This window comes from Podarcis filfolensis (assembly GCF_964270895.1).
Source record: "Podarcis filfolensis genome assembly, chromosome: 1".
NCBI classification, from domain to species: Eukaryota; Metazoa; Chordata; class Lepidosauria; order Squamata; family Lacertidae; genus Podarcis; species Podarcis filfolensis.
In genome coordinates this window covers 64,628,668-64,647,640 of record NC_139604.1, presented here as the reverse complement: position 1 = coordinate 64,647,640, position 18,973 = coordinate 64,628,668, and the positions used below count along the sequence as shown (strand labels likewise).

The 18,973-nt window shown below is 45.4% G+C and overlaps 1 protein-coding gene across 1 annotated transcript; it reads left to right on the top strand.

The window, feature by feature from the left end:
• Nucleotides 1–1,740: 1,740 nt before the first annotated feature.
• On the top strand, nt 1,741–18,877 carry LOC310750646 (L-lactate dehydrogenase A chain). The gene is made up of 8 exons (XM_083589119.1): nt 1,741–2,058; nt 7,239–7,373; nt 8,406–8,523; nt 10,817–10,990; nt 14,784–14,957; nt 16,546–16,663; nt 17,719–17,842; nt 18,085–18,877. Exons 2-8 carry the CDS (start codon nt 7,248–7,250, stop codon nt 18,247–18,249), a joined length of 999 nt encoding a protein of 332 aa, XP_083445245.1. The 5' UTR covers nt 1,741–2,058; nt 7,239–7,247; the 3' UTR covers nt 18,250–18,877.
• Nucleotides 18,878–18,973: the final 96 nt, after the last annotated feature.

Here is an 18,973-nt window from a genome sequence, read left to right as displayed (position 1 = left end):
AGGGAGAAGAGACCCAGGACTAAGCCTTCCTGGAAACATTCTCCACAGCATCATTGCTCTGAAATCTGCTGCTTAGCATGGAGACAGTGAACAGAGAACAGGAGAAAAAGTACAGTAGGTAGTCATTTATTTTCTCTCTCTCTCTCTCACACACACACACTCACACACACACACACTCTCGCCTTTATCTCTGGGTGATAAAGAGCTGGTAATGGAGAAACAGCCAATTATTCAGTCTTTCTCTCTCAGTGGGGAATTGGGGCAAAATGAGCTCTAGTTCTCTGTGCTATATTACTCAGGCATAGGTGGTGGATTACTCCTCTAATGGACAGTGACTACAGCTTAGTAGCAGAGCACCACAGTCAGGAGGTTTCAGAATCAATCCCCAGCAGGCCTGGAAAAGCCTGTGATCTGAAAGTTGCTGATCAGTCTTTAACAACACTGGACTAGGGACAAAAAAACACAACTGTCTTATATGATTGGCAACAGCTCTCCAAGGTTCCAGGCAGGGGTTGTTCCCAGCCCTACCTGGAGATGCTCAGAACTGAACCTAGGACCTTTTGCCTGCAAAACAGATGCTTTGCTGCCCAGCCAGGATACTGATGGCTAGAGAGGCTAATCTTCTGACTCAGTCTGTGAGCTGCCTACAGTCACTGGCCACCTGCTTCCTTGCTTGGCTCTGCTGGGCCTCCTCCTCCCTCTGTACTGTCTGCATGAACAGGAAGTGCCTGCAGAGGGAGAGGGCATCTCAGAAACGAGCAGCTTGCTCAAAACTTTCTGCAGAGCCAAAGGTGAACAATCATGCAGAGGGAGGCAGCTGCCTTCTCCCCATTCTCTCTCTCTGGGAGGATTGGAAGCCTCCACCACTGTGCCAAGGGACGCGGGTGGCGCTATGGGTTAAACCACAGAGCCTAGGACTTGCTGATCAGAAGGTCAGCGGTTCGAATCCCCGAGACGGGGTGAGCTCCCGTTGCTCGGTCCCTGCTCCTGCCAACCTAGCAGTTTGAAAGCACATCAAAGTGCAAGTAGATAAATAGGTACTGCTCCGGCGGGAAGGTAAACAGCGTTTCTGTGCGCTGCTCTGGTTCGCCAGAAGCGGCTTAGTCATACTGGCTGTACGCCGGCTCCCTTGGCCAATAAAGCAAGATGAGCGCCACAACCCTAGAGTCGGTCACGACTGGACCTAATGGTCAGGGGTCCCTTTACCTTTACCTCTACCTCTACCACTGTGCCAACAGAGGGCCAACTCAGACCAGGAAGTGACAGGACGAGGGCAGCTGCTCCTTCTATGCTTTTTGCTTCCTATTTGCTGCACTGCCCAGAGAGAGAGGAAGAAAGTGACAGTAGGCAGAGGCCATTGCTCGCGTTTTCTCTGTGTGCAGCACCACCACCAGCCCGGTCCTCCCCACTGAGGCGCCCAGAGGAAGAAACAAAATTGCTTTGCTGCTGGTTTGCCTCTCCACACCAGCAATGCTAGTCGACCGGCTGCTTTTCCTACAAAAACTAACAAGTGGCATCCATGTTGTGAGTTGACCCCAGTGACTCCGCAACACTGGTTCTCAGGCCTTGTGCCGCAGGGCATCGGACTGATGGTTTTGCAGGCCCCTTCAGAGTGCGCTCTCGCAGCCTTTCTGAGATCTGGGTGCCCTCCAGCCTGTTTGGGGCTGCCACCCGCATCCGCTCCGGCCACCACGTCGCCGGGTTTTTCCTTCCTCCGTCGGATCTCCCGGCCTCTGACCTGACCGGGAGGAAGCGAGTAGGGACGCCACGTGCTTAGATCCCCAGAGAGCCTAACTCTTCGCGCCTGTGCTCTGCGGAGTGACTGCGCCGGCCTGAGTCAGAACCGCGCCGCCGCCGCCGAAGCCCGGCTCCCCTCGACGTGTGGGCCGGCACGTCCCGCGGTGGCCAACCCCGCCAGACAAGCGGCGGCGACCGCCCCCTCCGACGTCACGCGCGGGATTCCTACTTAAGCGCCCGCCGCCTCCCCCCGCCTCGCGGTACTGCAGCGGCAATCGGAGGGCCCGGTCATTGCGCGCACGCTTTGCTAGACTTACCCAGGTAAGGAAGCGCTCGTGGGAACGAGGCGGGCTGGGCGATGCGTGCAAAGAGCGCCGCGCCACCTTTCTCCACTTGCACCCTCGGGGTAAAGCAAGCCGTCCAAAGAGGACTTTCCCTGCTGGATGGGTAGAAGGAGATCCTCCAAAGCGGAGCTAAGAGACCGGGCGTTTGGCGCGAAAGGAAAGAGAGGCAGAGTCGGTAGGAAGGCAGCCCTCTAGGTTGGAGTAAGGCAACTCCAGACGTTGTGGGACCACATCTCCCAGCATCCCAGGCTGTTGGCCACGCCAGCTTGGGCTGCTGCGAGAGTTGTGCGTCTGGAGGGCACCACGTTGGCTACCCGTGAGAAGGTGTGAGAGGAGGAAATAGGAATCTCTCCCCGCTTCCCCCGTGTCCCGCTGAAATGGTTTTGTAAGAAGTGCCCGGGGTGGGGAGAGAAGCAGGCTGTTGTGGTCCTTTTTTTGGCCCACTGGTCATTATGTAACGCGAGGGGTGGAGGGAGGCGGCTGCAGAAAGGGATGCTCTGTACAGGTCAGAGAGTCCACTTTGGAGCGGAAAACGCCGACCCCTGGACCCTCAATAAATTCGAGCTGTTTTAGGTATGGAATTTTTAAATGGATTTCCAATGCCCCGAGGCTTTGGGTGTGTTGGGGTGGAGAGATGACTGTGCTGGAGTTACTTTGCGAGGACCTGTGGACGCGTCGTATTTCCTTGCCGCCTCCGCCCTAGGTTCTGCAATATCCGCTACAGAGAGGAGGGAAAACGTGGTTTCCGAAAACCGCTGGGTCATCGCACTGCCGGGAGGAAATTAAAAAAGGGAGGGGGATGTCCGGGGAAGGTTGTGCTTTGGGGCCACTGGAACTTCTAGGTCGCTAGTCCATGGTGAGGTTTGCAGCTCAAGCGCAGCAGACTAGAGTTATTGCTCAGGCTGTTGTACCTTCTTAGCTCCTTTATTTCCTCCCGGGAGCGGGACTAGCACCGGCCTATCAACCCCCAGGCGAAGATCGTGGTGGTATTCTGTCTCTGACTCGCGTAGTTCTCGTGCCTTTGAGCCGGGATTCCTCCTTGCCTTTTATCCCTGGCAACTAAATCAACCTGATTGCATTCGGCTCGCACGGAGGAGGAGGAAGTGTGGACAGTTCTCTCCATTCCCCGCCTGCATCGGCTCCCTGCCCGACCATTGAATATCTTGCACCGGGAAAACTGGTCAGCACTGGATTCAGTGCCTCACACGGCCCGCTTCCCGGAAATTTAATTGGGAGGGGTATAAAGCGGTAGTTCATCTCGGCAGTAGCTGGATCGCGCTCGCAGTCGGTGATCCCCTTAGGAATATAGTGCCGCTTATGTAGGGGTGGGAGGAAGGTCGATCTGGATCTGCTGATCTCTGATGGATCTGCGTTAGATCACCGAGGGTTTCAGGCTGCCCTAACAAAACTGCTTCTCTCCACTTAAAACAGCTTAGGGGTTTTTTGTCGGGGGGGGGGGTGCTAAGCAGGAGAAGACTCCTGAGTTCAAGTACTGTGAGTTCAGTTTTGGTTCAGAGAACCAAATTCTAGACACCTTGTTTTTTTTTTAATTATAACTTGTTCGTGCATGGGCTTTGGCTGATTATATTTTGGTATTTGTGTGTGTGTGTGTGTGTGTGTGTGTGTGTGTGTGTGTGTGTGTTTTAAGTATATCCTCTAAGCCTGAAATCTGTCTACCTCCCAAGGCTTAATACGCTTCCTGGTTAACAGTATTGCTACCTAGTTTAAGGGATGCCGGAAGAATCCCAGAGAAGATAACTTGTGTTAGTGAATCACTTCACTCTTCAGTGAGAATAGGTGGAGCCAGGCATTGTGTTGTGGGGAAAATGCCCTTTCCCTCAATTTGTTGTGACTTCCCAGATTCTTGCAGATTTATTAGGGGTAATTCTTAGGACTGCAGGAATGCAAACTATAGGGCCCAAACTACATATGTTCAAGTGGGCCACATGCATAGTGGAATGCAGTTTTTGCCAGATGTTCAGCCGGGAGCTTAGGAGAGCAAGCATAGTTGTGCCTCCTCCTTGCAATGGAAATAGGTTAAAATGAGATGCAAGCTCAGCCAATTAGCTTCATTAGGGAGCTGAGATCTGAGCCCTGGTCAAAGCCCAGCACTCTTGGCTGCACAACAAGGCTGATCCTGTACATGGCTATGACTGTGTGCAGTTAGTTCCAGGCAGGGAGCTGGCAGAAGAACTTAATGTCTACAGACCCAGCAGTTGGGGCTAAATTAGGCTTGAATGTGGAGTGGCTCAGTTCACACAGGAAGTTGATGTAGTTGCTCCAGCACACAAACCAAATGGCTTGTAACACAAGTGTGCATTTACCACGCTGTTACTGAAAATGCATTTGGCAGCATTGTGGTGATGGCACCAAGTTGTCAATTTATTCTTTCTCTCTCTCTCTCTCTCTCTCTCTCTCTCTCTCTCTCTCACACACACACACACACACACACACACACACATCCAGCTTATGTGGACGCACATGGTTCAGTGTAAGAGTTTGATTTTGTGAATTGGACTCAAGGCCTCATCTCACCTTTAAAGGCAGTATCATACCACTTCAAACAGTCATGGCTTATCTCAAATAACTCAGGGAACTAGTTTATTAAAGCTGCTGTGAGTTGATTGGAGACCCCTATTCTCACACAGCCACAACTCCCAGAGTGAAGGGAACTCTCAGAACTCAAACTATGGTTCCTATGATTCTTTGGGGGAAGCCATGATTGCTTAAAGAGGTATGATACTTCTTTAAATGACTCCAGAAGTGTGCCACTGGTACCAAGTTCTAATAATATTCCGCTTTTTGTCCTGTGTTTGGTCACAGGAACATGATTTACCAGATTTCCCCTTCCTTCTTCCAACATCTTGAATTTTGTAAATCTAGGTGCATGTTAACCCCCCATGGCTTTCCTAGCATCACATATGCAGATTCCCTTTGACTTCAGCTTCTTCATCAGATACCACCCACATGCCAGAGCCCTTTCATGTCAGAATGTGCCCTTGTGACCTTGGCCCCTACAGGGCAGTGGAATTAGGTTTCCATTTTGCTTGTTGAATTAGACATGCAAAAAATAGTATTCCTGTTTTGTTACACTCTGCATGACACATTTCTGCCTATAGAGATGTGTCTTTCGATTTCAGGAAAGGTATCTGATGCTGCAAAATTGCTGATCAGATGAAAAAAATTACAATTTCATTGGAACGATGTGGAGCTTAATGTACGTACTGCATATGAATCTTGCTTGTGCCTCACTCTGAACTGCACTGTTGTTAATTCACACTATTATTGGCAACTAATAAGCAGCTGTTTTTAGTCTATGGGGAAGTTGCTAGGTCATTCACTTGCTACTGCTTCAGAAGTTGTGGTTTTGTTTTGTTGCAAAACTCGCTCATTGTCACAAATGTCTCCAAATACTTACTGATCACCAAACTGGAGTGCTGATGGTCACGGTGGAGAGAGAGTGCTTGCCTTGATTTGCTCTTTAGCCACCAAGTGAACAGCTGCATATAGTAGCAACAAAAATACCTGCAGTAACTCTGATTCAATATATTCAGTAGGGACGCTCAGAATTTCCACATTTGCAGTAGCATCATTTCTGCAAAGAGCATAACTGAGCAGAGTGCTGCATATCAGATGACACTGAAGTGATGCACCCAGGAGAGATCAGACTTTTTGGTTTTCCCCCCTTGCAGTTGTTCTACATGGGGCAGCTTTGAATGCAGGAATTGTCATAATTTTGGACTACAGGTGTATGGCTGACTATCCCATGAGCTTTGGAAGCCCATCTTTTAATGACTGGTTCTGAGATCTGTCATCCTAGCTCCTTGCTGTCAGTGTTCCAGAATCTACATTCCACATTCTTCTCTCAAACTCTGCCCACCAATATATCCCTTCAATGTGCCCTCCCTCATCAGTCCTGTTGGGCATCTTTCCTCCTCTTCAGCAGCCTTCTCCCACCAAGCAGGTGTGCCTTTATGCCATACCCTTGCGCCATACTCCCTCCCCCAGTTTGGTTCACCAACTTTAAATTGAGATGGCAATGGCTTGTTGCAGAATTTGATTCAGAACTGCCTGACAGTCTTAATTGCAAAGTTTAACATCATGAAATGCCCCTTCATTCCAGCAACACTGACCACTAATCTGCTATATTGACCCCTTTATTTTCACTATTGTGCTCTTGCATTGGCAGGCATGCACCCCTACCCCTTGCTGGTACTACCCAAGTTTTGTATATTCCTGACTTGCTACTAGCTTCTAGCTCTGGACTCTGGGCCCAACGTGATATCCAGAATCAACCTTTGTCCTCCTGGGGATTTTCACCTGCCATGCTGCCAGTTTTCAGTCCAAGCCTCATTGTCTCTTGTCACCTACACCATTTCCAGAGTTGTTGTGGCCACAACATCAGAGTTTGGAACATCAGAGTATGGCATAATATTTCATGATTTTTATATGCTGCCTAATATTTTATGGTTTTTATATGCTGTTCTCTCCCAAGACAGCTTTTAACAAAGCAAAACATAACATACATCTTTAAGAAATAAAATAAAAACTTTAAGACAAGCATATAGAACAAAGAGCAAAGTGTTTCACTACTTCCGAGTGAGTCAGTCGCATCTTTTAGTTCTCAATCACATCCTGGGTAGACTTTGTGCCTGAAAGCATACTGATCAAACAGACAAGATGTTTTGTTGCACAATGCACTGAGCTTGCAAGATCCTTTGATAAGATACTGTGTGGTTTTGTGTTGACTGTGTACATTAGCATTCCACTTCTTGAAAACCTCTTGTCTCTCACCTGCAATGACCCTGCCAAATTTTCTAATGTTTATTTTGGAAATAAATGATACATATGTGCCAACCGTGGGTTGGATCCACACTAAAATTAGTTGATTGAACTTGGATCCCATGCAAATAAATGGGCAATTTACTCATGACTTTGTTCCCATTGTGAAAACAGAAGAATCTGCTAAAATTCAAATACTGCAATAACAATTCAAGCAAAATCAAGGTTCTTGCAAATTTGCAGAGTAAACTCTGTGGTGTGTGTATCTTAGTGATGGGATCCATATTTGAAATGGACTGTGTTAACTTATCATCACAGCACAATTCAACAAGTGATGAAAATGAGTTGATTGTATTCTTATGTTTCCTCCCACAGAGCTACAAGATGTCTCTCAAGGAAAAGCTGATTGAAAATGTTCACAAAGAGGAACACCCTCATGCCCACAACAAGATCACTGTGGTTGGGGTTGGTGCAGTTGGCATGGCTTGTGCCATAAGCATTTTGATGAAGGTAGGTAAAATCTGTGTTTCGTGGGGGAAGATCTGTGGTCTTGCCTTTTCGTTTAGCAATCTTTTTAGCTGTTTATTTGCATTGCTGTGTTTTGAGGTTTTTCGTTGTTGTTCTTAACTGAATTTAATGTAAGTCACTTTGTGCTACTTTGTAAGAAAAGTGATGAACAAATACAATAATGCTAAATTTGTGTATTGCTATGTCTTTCTGTAAAAATAAAATGTTCTATAAAGCACACGTAGAGGCGTTTCCATAGACAGTCAAGTATGTTTCAATAAACTCAGTTTGTGAATACAAATCCTAACAGTGCAGCCTATGCATGCCTATTCAGAAATAAGTCCATTGGCTTCAATGGGACATACTCCAAGATCAGTGTATATAAGATTGCACTGCACACCTCAGATCTGTGCAAAATATCAGCATAAGTTTACTGTAACCATGCGCTGAATTAATTTTGACCCTCCAGACCAGGGGTCGGCAACGTGCGGCCCACAAAGACCATTTTACCGGCCCACAAGCTACCCCCGAACCGAGCCGCCCACTTGGTGAATCCCCCGTGTGCTGTGCTAAACTGTGGGGACTTGCGCCTGAAATTGCGCCTGTGCACACGCAGACACTGGAAATTGCATCTGCGTGTGCCCAGACGCTGGAAATCGCTTGTGCGCAGGTGCAATTTTCGGCGTCTGGGCATGCGCAGACGCGATTTCCAGTGCCGTGCTGCGCCAGTCCAGCCCATGGACGATCTCTGTGGGAGTGATCCGGCCCATGGCCAGTAAACCTTGCCGACCCCTGCTCCAGACCAAACACTCCCAACAGCCATGTATAGTGGTTTATCAGGAGCTCTACACAAGTTCCCTAGTTTTGCTGCCTGCTGGGGACTGATTATTTTTATTATTATCAAGGCCTTGGCAGGGCCTGTGGGCTGCAATTTGTCTTGGTGTATGTCTGCTTGTGCAGGCCTTCCCAGAACCACAAAATTCAGGTCTCTAAAAAAGCTAGTGGGTTGATCTATCTGTTCTTGGCTTTTTGTAGGATTTGGCTGATGAACTTGCCCTCGTTGATGTCATGGAGGACAAGCTGAAGGGAGAGATGTTGGACCTTCAGCATGGCAGCCTCTTTCTCAGAACACCAAAAATTGTCTCTGGCAAAGGTTAGTATTTCCCTGTCCTCTATGTACAGGCCATCTATTTCAGATGCTACATAGCAAGGCAACATCCAGTAGTTTCTCTGAGAGGGAAGCCTCTGTGCCTCTGGAAGTAGAGGTGACTTCCTTTGCCTTAGGCAAGACCAAAGTTGTGGAATGTCAATCTTTAAAGAGCTTTCACTATGGCAATGATGACTTGAAGGCAGCTGGTTTAACCAGCAGCTGACCTGCACAGAATTATACAGACCGCATTGGAGAGTTGGTGTTGTGGATAAAGGATGTTTTGTGTGGTTTAAGTTGCATTACTTTGAAAAGCAGCATGGTTTGATAAAGTTAGCAATGAGCATCAAACTTAGGATACCACAAGGATAGAAAAGGCTATTTATATTAACTAGGAATTTGGTCATCACTGTTTCCTTCTGCTGGCTGAGGTGGCCTGCTCTTCTGTCCATTTCCCTCCCTACAAATGCTCACCCTTAGACAGGTCTGCTTGGCAGAACTTACAACAAATATAAGGGAAGCCTGTTTTGGCTTCTTTAGGTGCAGCAAATACTATCAATAGGGGAGTGTTGAGAGAATGGATTATGGGTGCAGTCCTAAGATTCCTGGGAGGATGTCTTGGGGCCATAGAATAGACAAGATCTACCCATTTGACACCAGAGATTCAGAACCTCAACATTTGAGAGGTGTAGGTAGTTTTGGAGCATGCCTCCTCACTGCTGCAAGTATCTCCTAAGCCTAGCCCAACTGATATCAGAGCTATAATGTTGGTAGGGCCCCAGAGGAGGCCCCTGGAAGCAGCTAGGATGCAGAATTCTCCTGGCCCTGCAAAGTGGGCAAAAAAATTAGTCACACTCTTGAGCACTCTGTTACTTCCAGTGTGAGTGAAAACATTAAAACAGACACATTTAAAGCCAAAAAAGGATCATGAGCCTGGTAGGGCTTTGGATAAAGTGCCTTCAGTATAGCACTGTAAATGAATTTACACTGGGTTTATTATATTTTTAGGTTTGAACATATCAATGTTATCTGAGACAAGCAACAAATGAATCTTGACAAATACGCTGATAACTAAAACAAAAACAAAAAACCACACACAGAAGCAATAACAACTGGGTGTCTCCTTTTTGTTGAGTCCTCACTCCTAGTCCAAAACTCATTGCAAGATTCCAAGCCAGTTCTTGCATGCTGTGGCCATTCTGCCATTGCTTCCAGTTGTATGCGGGGTTGTTAGACTCAGCCAGGCTGGAATTGCTCAGATGTTGTTTGTATGATAAATGAATAGTGGCATCTAGGACAGCATCTCTCGGATCAGGCCAGGAAGACATGAGAGGTGTAGAGAAGGGCATGTGAATTGACTTCCCTTAGTCTTTTTGCACTCCTTTAAAAAGTCGTCATCTAGAGATGATGCCTGAACAAAAAACCCTGGGAACAGGCTTTTCAGCCTTGGGAAGGTCTGTGACAGAGTAAGTTGACCAACTGGCCACAGTTCTAAGTGTAAGAGACCAGGTACCAAGTAAATTGAATCCTTGTCAATCAAAAGCACAAAGCAGAGGAGCTACAGTGTATTGTTGCTTTTGCTAAAACTGCTGCTCTAAAACTGGCAGACAAGAGCTCTTCTTTGCTTCCTTTCCTGACCACAGTCCTTTGATAAAACTTTAAATAGCACTTAATGGCTCAGCAAAGGGCACTTTTCTCCTGCTCCCAATGGTCAAATTGGAGAGCTTAGTCATGGTTTCCCCTTCCATTCTCTTTTCAGAGCAATACCATCTGAAAACAGTAGCTCCAGAAGGGGCCTGGGCTTTGCAGAAAAGTGGCTTGATTTTTTGTCTTACGTTTCTAAACAGGGTCTAATTGATAGCAAAATTACATACATATAAAACATTTAATCCTTTTTAAGGGAGAAGTAGCAGTAGAATTATGATAGCAATAAGGGGTGTGTGAAGTCATAGCAGCTGCTCTTACCTCCAGATGAACAAAGGTGATTTAGTGCAAGCGGATATTTTACTGTTAGTTTCCAAAACACTCTAAAAACAAGTTTCTAGCTCCGAAGCTAACACCTGGAAGAACACAGCCAGTTTCTTAGAGACCAATCATTAGGACTTCAGGTTCTCTGAGGCACAAATTCCCTTTATTCAGCTCATAATCTGCCAGTGACCAGCCCTCAAAGGTGTCCTTCTGCTCCTGTGGGCCCAATTATTCCCCTCTTCCAGTTATGCTTTGTGCATTCAATTTGTCTGGAATTGTAAAATGCATTGTGAAATGTATCTTGAACAAACAAATGTGTTTATTTTTGCAGACTATGCTGTGACTGCACACTCCAAGCTGGTCATCATCACTGCTGGAGCCCGCCAGCAAGAAGGCGAGTCTCGCCTTAACTTGGTTCAGCGCAACGTGAACATCTTCAAATTCATCATTCCCAGCATTGTCAAGTACAGCCCTGACTGCAAGCTGCTTGTTGTTTCAAATCCAGGTTGGTTGTGTCCTGCTCTTAACTGCTTATGGACCATAATTCATCCTCCAGTCCTTTGAAAGGAGAAATTGCTGGCTTCCAAGAAGGAAATCGGGGAATCCTGAAAGCATTCCAAGTTTTCCCTTGGCCATGAAAAGGAAAATATCTATTCCACCAGGACATCATGGTTTAACACTTAAGTTTAGATTCTGAAGTGGGACCTGCAACGAAATACCGTCCCATGGAGTGTTCCTGCTCAGGGTTCCATTCAGCCATGCCCTTTCCCAGAATACTCCATTCTCCTACCTTTTTCCATGTCCCCACCCTATCTACTCAGCAGCCAATCATCATTCCATGCCCACTGATGGCGCTGTCTTTCATTGGGCTGTTACAGGTCACACCCTCCCTTTTCTAAAGATTTCATGGACTTCTGGGTTCCATAAACTTGCTCATAACTCCTTTTTGAGTGTGGGTGGTGCTGTTTTGGCTATATAAGGATCTTCATTTGAAGAATGATTTTGCTATCTAGTATCTACGATGATTGGAACTATGGTGGTGACAATCGTGGCTAGGGTCTGTTAAGAGATCACATTATTCCACTGTCTCGTGGGAAATACAGCAGTACTTCCATGTTTGATTGTTAGGGTGCAGTCTACAGGAAACGCCTAACTTTTCCCCATGTAAAACGAGGTGCTTTGCCTAATACCTAGCTAGTAGCTCATTTACACCATATTACTCTCTGTGCCAACGCACTTGCACACTCTTCTCTGATCTATTTACACAGTGGCTGCATTCAGATGCCCTGGTAAATCATGGTGGATGGACCATAGCTCAGTGTTGAAGTGTGTGTTCCTAACATAGGAAAGTTGAAGGTTCAAACCCTGACATCTCCAGATAGAACCAAGAAAGATTCCTTGGCAATGCCAAGCTGGATGGACCATGGCCCCAACTCTGTAAGGCAGCTCTTGAATTCCTATGAGCCCTGGGGTCACGTTCCCACACCCAGCCCTTGTGGCTATGAGGTTGGAAGCTTTCCTGGACTTCCGGGTTAGCGCCATCGGCGAATGGCGGAGTTCCTCCGACTGGAGGAACTGGCTCCGTGGAAACTGGGTCTTCCTGCCGCGGCGAAGGTGGGGACCCACTAGAAATCCCAGGTGGAGGAAGCCTGGGAATGTGGGGATCGGCAGGGCACCAGGAGCACCCCCCCTACTCGTGGGGAACCCCATTTTGGGGGCTCCGGAGCGAAGGGGTGAGTGGCGCGGTGCTGCGAATTGACTGCTACTTTCACGGAGGGAAGCCGCACAGCCATTGCCGGAGAGCGCTGACTTTTTCCTGTGGACAATTGGATTCTAAACAAGTACCCGTGAGTAGAAACGGAAAATTGGATCAAGAAACACCCTAATTCGGCACCGAAGCGGGAAGGTTCAAAACAGGAAGTCCGCCTTCCGCTTTTTGTAAATAGACTGAAGCAAAAACCTTGTAAGCTAATAGCCTGGAAAGTCGTTCGTAAAGGTCGAAATTTCCTTCATTTATAACCACTAAAACCCCCTTGGAAGCAGGAGAAAAGGGGGGGGGGATTTTTGACTGTTCAAGCCTGCAGGAGAGGGAGTAAAGAGAGACAAGTTTCCACCGTCTCAAACCTGGGAACGGGGTGTCAGAGACAGAAATTGTTGGAGACGTTCATTGACTGTGAATGGAACATTTTGACAGATAGCTAAAAAAGAGAAACAAACTGATTCCAATGTTGCCTTTTGCATTCTAAAGAAACAAAATATTTGAAAAATTAAAGTAACTTTCCTTTGTTGGATATGCTTTAAAAAGATGGACACAAATAGAAATTGTCTCCTCTAGAGGGAGCTTGCTAAATTGTTGCTGCAGTCTACTTGGGGACTTTACAGCTGTGAGATTAAGATCGTGGGACCAGTCTTTTGACCTTGAATAAAAATGTGTTGGGAGGAAGTTTTGGTGCTTGCTCTTTGCAAGACAAATGCTTTGTTGGAGCAGTTGCATGAGAAGGTGAATTTGATGAATGAGAAGATGGATTTGATGACTGTTGTAGTCAGTAAATGCAGACAAACAGGGAATACTGACACAGAAATCATACAGGGACCAACTCAGGAAACTGGTTCGAATGGGCAAGTGCAAGGGCAGATGATAATGGAGGAGGTTGCGGTTGCACCTCAAGTAATACAAATGGAGAGATCCAAGGCCCTGCAGGAGCAGAAGCCGCAGTTTTTGAAGATTGAATTTGGAGTGGGCCAGGGGGAGCCTGGAGCTGAGGAGGCTCTTAACTTCGGAAGGACTTTGAAATATGCTGTTAAATATTTTTTGGATTATACTGATGACTGCGGGGAGTGGGACTGTGGGGAAGGGGCTGGTCTGATGAGGGGAGATGGAGATAATTATGGGCTGGAATCCCCCAGAGACCTACTCCTCAATGAGAAAGGAAAGAAATTAAGAAAGAGACCAACAAAAGACAAGGAAAAGTGCAAGTATAAACAAGAAGAAGAAGATCTGCAGAAGGGGCATGGAAGAGATCTAAGAGCCTCGGACATCAGACTACCAGGTTGATGGACTAGATGGAATGGACAGTAAGGACTGACATAACCCGAGACCAGGAAGAAGGGACGTTGGATGAAAATTGGAAGAAAGTTTATAAAGAAAAAATTTTATTTTGGGAATTAGTGTAAAATTAATGAATATTAGGGAAAATGTTGGAATGAAACTATCTGGCTTTAGTAGAAATGATATAAGGAGTTATGTATAAATAAGTATTAAGTTTTAAGTTCTAAGATAAGGTTAAATAAATTAAGGCAAATTGAGTAACAGAATATGGTGAAAGATGGAAAGGATCTGCTGAGTTAATAGGTTAGATTGTTAAGATAAATTATTTAATAAAAATCAAGAAAGATGGAAAGAATTTGCTGAAACAACTAATTAAGCTAGAACACAAAAAGGGAGGTGTGAGGAGGTCAAAGAAACAAGTAAATGAAAGATAAAGATATGTAATATGGGATTTGCATTCTTTTTTTACTTTTGTTGTTGTGTTGTTGTATTGGTTTTTATGCATTTTTTCTTTTTTTTTGTATTCTTTTTTTGTATTCTTGAAACTCTTAATAAATATTACTAAAAAAAAAAGAGGTTGGAAGCTTTCCTTTTGATGGGTTCAGAAGAACAAATAAACTGTAGTTAATAAGGAAGTGAAGGCTTCCAAACTTATCCTTGGGGCTGGAGAAGATGGGAAGAGGTGCAAGCCCAAGGCTCTCCTAGTCTTGCTTCGACCCCAATAAGCCATAGCTTACCATGATGTCTGGATGCAGAAGTTCAGGAAGTTAAACTAGAGACTTTGGCAAAAGGAAAGAACTTTGGTTGCTCTGCTGGGTAAGAGCTTGGGGAGGTGTTGGGATACTTGTAAGATGCTATGTCCTGCTTCAGTCCTGCCTGCATGCCCTGAGTCTCTCCCTGAGTCCTCTGTAAGACACAGATAATTCTGGAATGGTGCTGTTAACTCACAGGGGACATCTACTAGGAAAGTCAGAACCATAGTACGAATCACTCTTGCCTGAGCACCTCATATTAAAATGAGAGGATTGTAAAGAAGCACCTCAATATTCCCTCTGCCCTTCAACTGCTGCCTGGAGCCAGGATGGTTTTGGCGTTTCATCATTAAGGTAGCCTTGTGTAGAATAGATGAAATTAAACAGCCTCTCTTTGTGGAGAAGGATTGCAGATTCCCAGTGTTCTCTAAGCTTGTCTGTCTTCAATAGTGCATATGACAATCACTTTCTAACCAAGTGACTTTGCTTGTTGACAGTGGATATTCTGACCTACGTGGCCTGGAAGATCAGTGGCTTCCCTAAGCACCGCGTGATTGGAAGCGGTTGCAATCTGGATTCTGCCCGTTTCCGCCACCTGATGGGCGAGAGGCTGGGCATCCACCCTCTCAGCTGCCATGGCTGGATTGTTGGAGAGCACGGAGACTCCAGTGGTAAGCATGACACGCAATCCATTTGCTACCCAACTCTCAAAGGAGACAGACTACTGCATTCTGACTTCCTTCTTGGAAGATGGGGAGTGGGATTGGAATATACTGATGGTAACAGTACTTGGTGAAAAGGAGAGTAATAGAGCATTTCCCAGATTTACCTCTTGGAACGCAGAATCGTAGTTAGAAGGAACCTTTGAGTTAATTTAGGCTAGTCCCCTGCTTAATGCTTGATCCTCTAATGCAGGGTGCATGTACAGCATCCCTGATAAAGAACCATCCATTATCTACTTAAATGCCTGCAATGAAGGAGAGCCCATCGCCTCCGGAGGCAGTGTTCCATTGCTGAGGAATTTTTATCATTAGGAAGCATCTCCTAACACTGGGTTAGGTAACATAGTGTTCTCCGGACGTTGCTGAACTACAGCTCTTATGACTGACCTGATGGGGAGTTGGAATCCAACAAATGACAGCTTTTTGGAAATTTGAAGACTGCTATAGAATTGTTGACCACATCAGACTTAGGTGCTGGGCAAACCCACAGAGAGGTTTCCATACTCTTCCCTCTGTATGGAAGTTAGGAATATAATCTAGCTGTCCCTACTGCATGAAGTAATACTAGATGGTCTATATTTGACTTGAGCAGTTCTGTTGCAAAAGGTCAGCTCTGTAATCCAAGTAGGCCAAACCCTACCAGGCTAAATTCTACCCTTTACTCCTAACTGGGGAGTTCACAGTAAATCCTTTTCATGTCAGAGACCCTTGCATGCTGGTGTTCAGTAAAGCAGATACAAGTTATTTGTCTTGGCCCCTCTGTCATCCTATATTTGGGAGTTGTGTGATCTCATACAGCTCTCTACCAATACTGCCACTAGAATTCTGCTTTGATGCATAAACTCAGATTCTACACCACTACTCCTCTATCCCATCTCACAGCAGTGAATATAAACACAATCCCCTCCCGAGTGCACTGTTCTGGGGTTTCTCTCCCTCTCTGACACCCCAAGCCAATTGGTGGTGGTGGTGGGGAGATAGAGGGGAAAGCCACAGTGCGCTAGCACAAGTCCTTGCACGAGCTTCCTTTAGCAGGCTTCATTACTTGAATCTGGCCCTCAGCTGTGTACTTTGCTGCTTGCTTGCCTTAGGTGAGCAGCTGCTGCCGCCACACTCATCCTTGAATGACAGATTATATGCAGTATATGGTTGCCAAGCCCTGTGTGTGTGGTCACAGCACATTTGCAGTCTTTCTTCTGCCCCAAGGGCTATGGACCATTTTAGGAAGATGGGTGTGCATAGCCACAGCAGGATGAAAACCCACCCTTTTCCCTGGGTTTATGAGTTAAAAGGAACAGGTCAGTGGCTAATCCAAGATGGATAAGCATAAGGATCCATCTCCACTGCCTGTTAGCCAAAGTTTAAGGGGAAGGTATGTGTGCGTAGCAAGATTCTTAGTAATTATAAAACTGTACTTGGTACATCATTCTACATTAACTGCCCAGCTCCGATCTGTGCGAAGCACTTGTGAATCTTACTTTCTGTGAGGTTGGAAAACGTTCTAGATTGCTCAGAAAATCTCCTGCATTTTATTCAGTGCCTGTCTGGAGTGGCGTGAATGTTGCTGGCGTCTCTTTGAAAACTTTGCATCCAGACATGGGGTCTGATAGTGACAAGGAGAACTGGAAGGAAGTCCACAAGCACGTGGTAGAAAGGTAATCTTTATCTCGTCTCTGTGTGAGACAGGAAATGGGGTTCCACTGAGCTTCCAGAAATTGCCTGTGTCTCATTTTCAAGGATGCCACAGCCTACATTGCTTCAACGAGGTCCCCTGATCCTTAATAGAGCATTTTTGCCTCATGACATGCACTTAACTTTGGACCAAACCCCTTCATTTTCCCACAATATAATCTCCAGTTGTCTAGTTTTTAAGAAATATTGATTTAGAGTGCTGTTTATAGTGCCAGATTACTGAAGAGTGCTTTTCCAGTATTGGACACCACTGTTCAGCAGTTAATTTCCCTTTGTTGATAGATACTATATAGCAATCACTATATTCTGCACTGTGGAATTTGAATGTGTTTTGAAAGCGAAATAAAGTAAATTGTGCATACATTTCACATTCCTGAAGGACTGATCCATTTACAAACTGCCCTGGTTCATGTAACATGCTAGGTAATAGTTAATGTTAATGTTTAACTATCATGAAATGTGAATTAGCAGCTTGTTAGTGTAGGCGTTCAAAAATCCAGATTGCTTCTCCCTCATTCTTGCTTGTGCTACATGCAACAACCACAAGCTGTGGCTTGTTGTGCCATATAATCTGAACCCTAGTTTGCATATTTCCAAACAAACCATTGTCTAACTTTGCTTAGACAATGTGACAAGCCAAGGCTGATAGCTTCTCCCCTTGCCCCCATCCCCAAATGGTGTGGCCAGGAAGGGAGAAGGAACAAAGCAAGGACTTTGAGATTGCTGCTCATTTGTACTTAATGTTTAAATATTAACTATGGCTTGAAAAAAATGTGCAAGCAAAGCCACTCCATGCAGGCATCTCTACAGGGGAAGGCTAGTAGCTTGCTTGTAAAAATAATAAATTAATTGATCTAATGCCTGCAACAGATGCCGTTTGGAGATAGAGGATAAGTAGCCTCAGATGGACTTCACCTGAAGTATAGATCGACAGCTATGATGTTGCTTAATAGACATGATTCTTTTTAAGAAATGTTTTTTTGCTGAAAGATTCAATTCTTTTAATGTTCTCCCGCAGTGCTTATGAGGTTATCAAGCTGAAGGGATACACATCTTGGGCAATTGGTCTTTCTGTGGCTGATCTAGCTGAAACTCTCATGAAGAATTTAAGGAGAGTGCATCCAGTTTCTACAATGGTGAAGGTAAAGCATGTTCAGTGTCAAATGCTAAGGTGTTTTCTTATTATTACTATGATGTATGCATAGTCAAGCTAACAGAGGCAGTAGCTGCCAAGGTAAATGAGTTTGCTTTAAATAAGGAACAGATCTCCCTGTGTAAGGATGGCGCTTTCTCCCCCTTCCCACTAATGGGGAAAGCCTTTATTACATGCAAATCAAAACATTATTTAATTGGCTTAAGTCTTTCTTTTTACTGTTCTTTCTAGGGCATGCATGGAATTAAAGATGATGTCTTCCTTAGTGTTCCTTGTGTCCTGGGCTACTCAGGAATTACCGACGTGGTGAAAATGACCCTGAAGAGCGAAGAGGAAGACAAGTTGAGGAAGAGTGCAGATACACTCTGGGGGATCCAGAAGGAACTTCAGTTTTAAGCCTGATGTCCTATCACTTCACCGCTTAACTAGTGTTTAATGGGTCTTAGTGGATTGTCTTGTTGCACTTTTCAGCTAGATCAACTCCCTTTATGATGTGTGTCAACTACCAACACAATGCAGAGCTAAATTTGCAAATGAAATGCCTATTTTATCCAGTAGGAAACTTGCAGCTCCTGTTTACCACAACCCCCGTCTGTGGCCAGAACTGGAAGAACCTAGTCTCTTGTTAAGTGGTGTAAAAGTAGATCCAGCATGCTCTGAAACAACACTGCCAAATGGAAGCTTCCTGCCTTTCCTCAGCTAAACTTTAGTCACTCAGAAGAGAAGAGCTCAATTGGTCTTCCAAAAGCTGTAGAAAACCAAAGAATATTTTGTGATCAAAAAGGATTGGCAGATTCACTGACCAATATTCTCTGCTTAACAGATGACTTAAATCTCCAGTATTGAGCAGTTCTAAATGTCCTTTTTCCTTAGTCTTTGTGCATACTTTTCAAGAGAACCATGTGTACTCTAGAGAAGTGTCTTAAATGTTATGTAAAAAAACCTCTGTATGCAACAATTACAACTGATGCAATTGTCTAACGGTAGTACCAGCCCAAGCAACAAAATAAACAGTTAACTGCTACTTCTCCGTGTCTATATGGTTGGCCGTAAACATGACTAATCTTCAACCTCCAGGTTTTGTACAGCAGTTAACAGACACATGCACCCTTTATTGCCA